This window comes from Chrysochloris asiatica, unplaced genomic scaffold (genome assembly GCF_000296735.1).
Source record: "Chrysochloris asiatica unplaced genomic scaffold, ChrAsi1.0 scaffold00018, whole genome shotgun sequence".
Taxonomy (NCBI): Eukaryota; Metazoa; Chordata; class Mammalia; order Afrosoricida; family Chrysochloridae; genus Chrysochloris; species Chrysochloris asiatica.
The window spans coordinates 16,391,426-16,397,425 of record NW_006408536.1 but is presented as its reverse complement, the minus strand read 5'-3'; the positions used below and the strand labels follow the sequence as shown (position 1 = coordinate 16,397,425).

General features: G+C 44.8%; 1 protein-coding gene across 1 annotated transcript in view; it reads right to left on the bottom strand.

The window, feature by feature from the left end:
* The window catches only part of PHKA2 (phosphorylase kinase, alpha 2 (liver)), a 62,143-nt gene that overhangs the window by 31,628 nt on the left and 24,515 nt on the right, over window positions 1-6,000 (bottom strand). The window contains exons 8-10 of the mRNA XM_006835593.1: window positions 4,528-4,674; window positions 2,496-2,549; window positions 1,390-1,512 (exon numbers count right to left, since the gene is read on the bottom strand). Of these exons, the coding sequence (XP_006835656.1) occupies window positions 1,390-1,512; window positions 2,496-2,549; window positions 4,528-4,674 (324 nt within the window). The remainder of the gene's footprint in view (window positions 1-1,389; window positions 1,513-2,495; window positions 2,550-4,527; window positions 4,675-6,000) is intronic.

Below are 6,000 nucleotides of genomic sequence, written 5' to 3'. Positions count from 1 at the left end.
CCTTTGCGTAGTCAATAAAGCACAGGTAAATATCCTTCTGATATTCTCTGCTTTCAGCATCAGACATTAGCAATGATCTCTCGTTCCACGGCCTCTTCTGAATCCAGCTTGAACCTCTAGAAGTTCTCTGTCAATGTATGATTGTAGCCGTTTCATAAGATCGCTCTAGCATAGGTGTAAAAGGAGCCCTGGTGGTGCAGTGGGTTATGTGCTGGGCTGCTAACTGTAAGGTCAGCAGTTCGAATCCACCAGCCACTCCTCAGGAGATAGATGAGGCTTTCTGCTCTGTAACAATACATAACCTCAGAAACCCTATACAGGGTGGCTAGGAGTTGGAACCAACTCAACAACACAGCAGCAGCAACAGCAACGTAGCTGTGAAGAATAGAAACAGCAGGGAGCAGCAAAGCTAGAGGCTGGGAGACCAGTCAGGAGGCTGTGACATTAAATGAGATGTTAGCTGAAAGTCAGTTTAAAACAGTGCTAAAGACAGCAAACCCACCAGTTACTTTTCGGGGGAGGGGAGGACACAGCAATGAAAACACCACCTATCTGTGATGGATGATTCTTTAGTGGCTTCCAATAATCACACCTACTGCTACTACAACCCTTATGAATTCCCCCTCTCCTTCAATATGGTATGGCCCTGTGATTTAATTTCAACATCAGAACGTGACAGACACGTTAGTGTGCCAGTTCTGGGCCTAAGCCTTTAGAAAGCTTGGCAGCATCCACTTCTGGGCTCTAGGGGAAGATAACTACCATGCAAAAAGCACAGCTGCCATAGACCACCATGATGTGAGAAGTCAGAAGCAGTCATGTGGAGAGACCATAAGGAAGAGAACCAAGGCCCCAGCTAATAGCCCAGCTGAGCTTCCAGCTGCCAGTCAGCCGTGTGAAGTGAGGCCATCTTGAAAGTGGCTCTTCCAGGCCCACTGAGCCACCCTGGTTGACAAAGGTGGAGCAGAGACAATTTGTCTCTGTTGAGTCCTGCCCAAATTGCAGGATCATGAACAAATAAATAAAACCGTTTGTCCTTTAAGTCATTAAGTTTGTTAAATGGCAACAAATGACTGAATCAAAGGTCTACGAGTATATTTTTTCTTAACTCTATGATTACTGCTGAAGATCAAAGACTATGCTATCATGTCCACAGTAAAGTGGAAGGTCAATGAAAAAGAAGACGCCCAACATTGACACAGCGGCTGCAACAATGGGCTCAAACTTAACAACTGTGATGACAGTGCAGGACTGTATTGTGTTAACAGTTGCTGTGAGTTGGTAGTAACTCAATGGTATCTAACAACAAAAGAACAATGTGATGTGCTAATAATTAGCATACCAGTGGAATGGTGCTTATTATCAACACAACACCCAGCATTGCCTCACCTGAACAGCATCCCCACTGAAGACGCCATCAATTATGAAATATGTCCAGAACACAGGCCACTCACATTCAATGTTTTCAAAGAGTTTGAGTTCTGCAGGATCATAATGCAATCGGTTTGGGTCCTGGAATCAAACAGAATGTACATGTTCTAATGGGCGCTGTCAGAGTTCATTCCTGATACCACTGTACCCTTCCCTGTCTGACCCAATGCAGTCTTCAGGTTGATATGATTAGGAAGATTCTCCTGTAAGTGGGAAGACACTATTGCTCGCAATTTTCCATGGTAACATTTCAGCAAAGTAAATCCAGGATATATACAAGACTCCTTATTATATTATGGTGTCGGAGGTTCAAGCTCACCAGCCACTCCTCAGAAACCCTATACAGGGTTTCTGTGAGCCAGAACCAACTCGACAGCACTTAACAATTGTTATTGTTAAGTACCGTGGAGTCGGCTCCGACTCATAGTGACCCTGCACAGGGTTTTTGAGGCTGTAAATCTTTACGGGAGCAGAACGCCTCATCTTTCTCCCGAGGAACCGCTGGTAGTTTCAAACTGCTGACCTTGAGGTTGGCAGACTGACTCATAACCACTACGCTACCAGGGCTCCTGTGCTGCAGAATAAGCACTGGACTGAAAGATCAGTTTGAAAAACAAGGGCGGTGGTTCTAAAATCACCAGCCTCTCCTAGGAAACCCTATGCAGGTTTGCTATGTGTCGGAATTGACTCAACAGCACCTAACAACAACATACAAATAAACTGCAATTTGCCTCAGAGTGTTTGGCAAGATGTCTGCTTTATTTATACCATTATATTTGTCAAGCTAGCAAAGAAACCCAAGAAGGAAGCTATGATTGGTTTGTAAAAACAAAAAAAAAATGTACTGAACCATAGAATTGATTGTCCTTGTCTACAAGAAGGTTTGATACTACTAGTGTGCTGTCCTCTTGATAATCTTACTATCCTATTGCCTGACTCCAAAATTAATACTTCCCATTTCAATATTCCAATATATCATTCTAATCAATAGAGGGAGAAGAAAACAGGAGCAACTTAGACATAACGTTGCTAATGGATCATAAGAAGCAATCTTTAAACACAACCTCTCTCGGGGTTTTATAGCCATCTCGAAGGAAGCGGCAGCATCCATAACGGCCCTGGTAAGAGAAAGAAATAAAATGCATTACATGTGGGTAAATAAGAAGCATCTGCCTTTGAATTTTAATGCCAGTCTTTCATCTTCTTTCCACTGAATCTTTCAGTAAATGAAATTTGTATTTATTTATTCTTTGCTATCAGTACAGAGTTCTTTTTTAGGTAATAAGCAAAGTAAATTCAGATTTGATTAGTATGTGGAAGGGAATGCCAACACACTCCATTACAGCCCTCGGGGGTGACTGGCCATCTTCCCGTCCAACTCACTGAATCATACAGAGACACCGGGGACCTCACTGCTAGTCACCAAGGCAGATACTAGGATTCACTTTCTTGGCCATTCCCCAGGTGCCTTGCAGTCAGCTGCACTCCCAAGAGAACTTGCCAGGGAGGGAAGGAGGGGGTTCCTGCAGCTTAGGACTAATACTGCTCGTTTTCTGGCTGCAGGCTCCCTTTGTGTTCTTCAAGTTTTGACTCACATCAACTCTGTATAGGGTTTCCAAAGAGTGGCTAAGAGGTCTGAACCACCAAACTTGTGGTTAGCAGTTCAGGACTTATCCTACAGTGCCACACCAAGACTTCTCTTCAGCTTGTTGTTGTTGTTGTTAACTGCCATTGACTCGGTTCTGACTCTTAGCAACCCTGTAAAGGGTTTTTGAGGAGTGGTTGGTGAGTCTGAACCATCAGCCTTGTGGATCAAACCGGCCTTGCGGTCCAGCGCTTATCCTATAGTGCCACACCAGGACTCTTCGGCTGACTGGGTGTTAAAACAAGGGCGGGGGGGAAAGCTTCTGAAGTGCATTGTGGAAAAAGCAGCAGCACCCCTAGTGGACAGTTACATATAGACTCATCACAGGAGGCTCTGCCTAGGAAGTCTGGTAAAGGCTTCAACCGCTTCAAACCCACCAGCTGCTCCTCAGGAGAAAAATGAGGCTGGCTGCTCGGGGAAAGACTTACAGTCTTGGAAACCCTATACAGGTCATCATGTATCAGAAATGACTTGACAGCAGTGGAGTGGCTTTGGGGTTTGGTTTTGACGAGAATTAGGAAACTTGAATAAGAATAAGGGTAAGCCACAAGGTTGGTAGTTCAAATCCTGGGGAGAAACATGAGGCTTTCTGATCTAGTAAAGATTTATAGTCTCAGAAACCCTGTATAAGGTCACTATGAGTCAGAATTGACTTGATTGCAGTGGGCTTAGTTTTGTTTTTTGCTGTGCGGCACTGTAGGGTAAAATACTGGACCACAATGTCAGTTTGAACCACAAGGTCAATGGTTCAAACTCACCAGCCGCTTCTCAGAAACACTATACTGGGTCACTATGAGTCGGAACCAATTCAATGGCACTTAACAACAACAAATCTAATGAGGTTTCTTTTTCTCCACCAAACCCTGACTGCTGCCTTCATCTTGGGATGTGATTGGTGATAGCATCTTTCATTGAATCAAGCTTCAGTATAGACTTCAGCTTAGAAAATCTATGTTCTTTGATCATTTCAGTTGGCTGAAATTATTACTAACGCTTTCAGTTTAGGGTAATGTGTCAGAGTTACTGCATTCCACCTTAGAGCAGAGAGTTTAACCTCAATTAAACTATGGGATCACCAAGTTTGAGGCAACTGGGATATGTGTGTGCTTTCTATCAGCAACTCCACAGCTTGCAGGAGGTTTTCAAAGGGGCCTGTCGGTGATCTCTAAGGGGTTAAGAAGCGCTGCCTGAGATGGAAAGCAGTGGTAGGACCTGGAATTCAATGGTGCAGCCTTGAGTTCAAGCTCAGCTAGTTTGGAACAGAAAACCAAGTCTTGTCACCTCTTGGAGACTTCTGTAGACTCAGCTGTGTATACCGCGCTCCTCGAGTCCACTTAGAACTGAAGCTCTTAGCCTCACGGAGCCCCAAGGCCTGGATGAGCTGTTGCATGTCCTCATGGGAAAGCAGCACTTAGCAGGGGCAGCCAGGTACCAGCCCAACCCACACTTACCTGGAGCTTGGAAATAATTTCATCTTTGGTCACATTCACAAGGTTCCCATCTTCCACTGCAAAGGCTGGGAAGGAAATAATGGACAGCAGCCCAGCATCGATCTCTTTAGAGGTCGACGCTCTTGGTAGCATGGAGAACAGGATGGACTGAAAGAAAACCAGAGGTGGCTGGAATCGGCTGGCATACAAATGGTTAAGATACAGTATCTAGAGACCGTGACTCACTCACAAGAACTTTTCCAATTGTGAGTCAAGCTTGGTCCTAACAACACGGCCCTTGCAGAGGCCTCGCCTGGTCAGCCAATGATTCCTGCTCCTTGGGGAGAAGAAAGGGATCAGGGAGTGCCCTGTACTGCCTGGAGCCTGTGCTTTTCTCCCTTCCTTCCAGGCCCTCTGTTGATGTTGTGGGCCTTTTTTGAAATGAGTTTGTGTAGCTCTCCAGGACTACCAATGTCGGCAGGTTAAAGAACAGAGAGACCAGGAAGAACATCCATACGGATAAGCAGAAGAAATGTCTAGCTTCTGTGGAACATAACCAGCTGGATTGGGCGGGTTGAAAATCACTTAAAGTAGTCAAACTCCAGAAGCCCCATGAACGCACAGCAAAATTATAATCAAAGTTAAGCTCTAGAAAAGAATGGTTACTTAGCAACACTATCATATGGCCTCAATTACAAGATAGTCAGATTAGGTAATCTTAAACTAAAGATAAGCTGGAACTATATGAGAGGGAGCTCAGACTGAAATCTAACATGGATAGACATGGGGTTGTTGTTGTTAAATGCCGTCAAGTCAGTTCAGACTCAGAGACCCTGGTACAGGGTTTCCAAGGAGCGATATCCAGCTGGTGAGTCTGAACTGCCAACTTTGTGGATAGCAATCCAGTGCTTATCCTACAGTGGGTATTACATTCAATTCACATGTGAGGACTCTAGCCTCAGACAGAGACTGGTGCCCTACGGTACACAACTGACAAGTGACAGACCAGGATCCTAACCCGGGTCCACAGGCCACAAAGCTCATGCAATTTCCACTGGACTGAACAACATTCTGATCAACAGAGAAAAGACTGAAGTTGTCAAGGACTTCATTCTTCTTGGATCAACTATCAACATTCATGGAAACAGCAGTCAAGAGATCAAACGACGTATTATTTCATTAGGCAAATCTGCTGCACAGGAACTTTTTAAAGTGTTGAAGCACAAAGACGTTACCTTGAGGACTAAGGTGCGCCTGACCCAAGCCATGGTATTTTCAATAACCTCATATGCATGTGAAAGCTGGACAATGAATAAGGGAGATTGTAGAAGAATTGATGCCTTTGAGTTATGGTGTTGGAGGAGAATACTGGAAGTGCCATGGGCTGCCAAAAGAAGCAACAGATCCATTTTGGAAGAAGTGCAGCCAGGATGGCCAGGCTTCATCTCTCATACTTCGGACATGTTGTCAAAAGGGACCAGTCGCTGGAGAAGG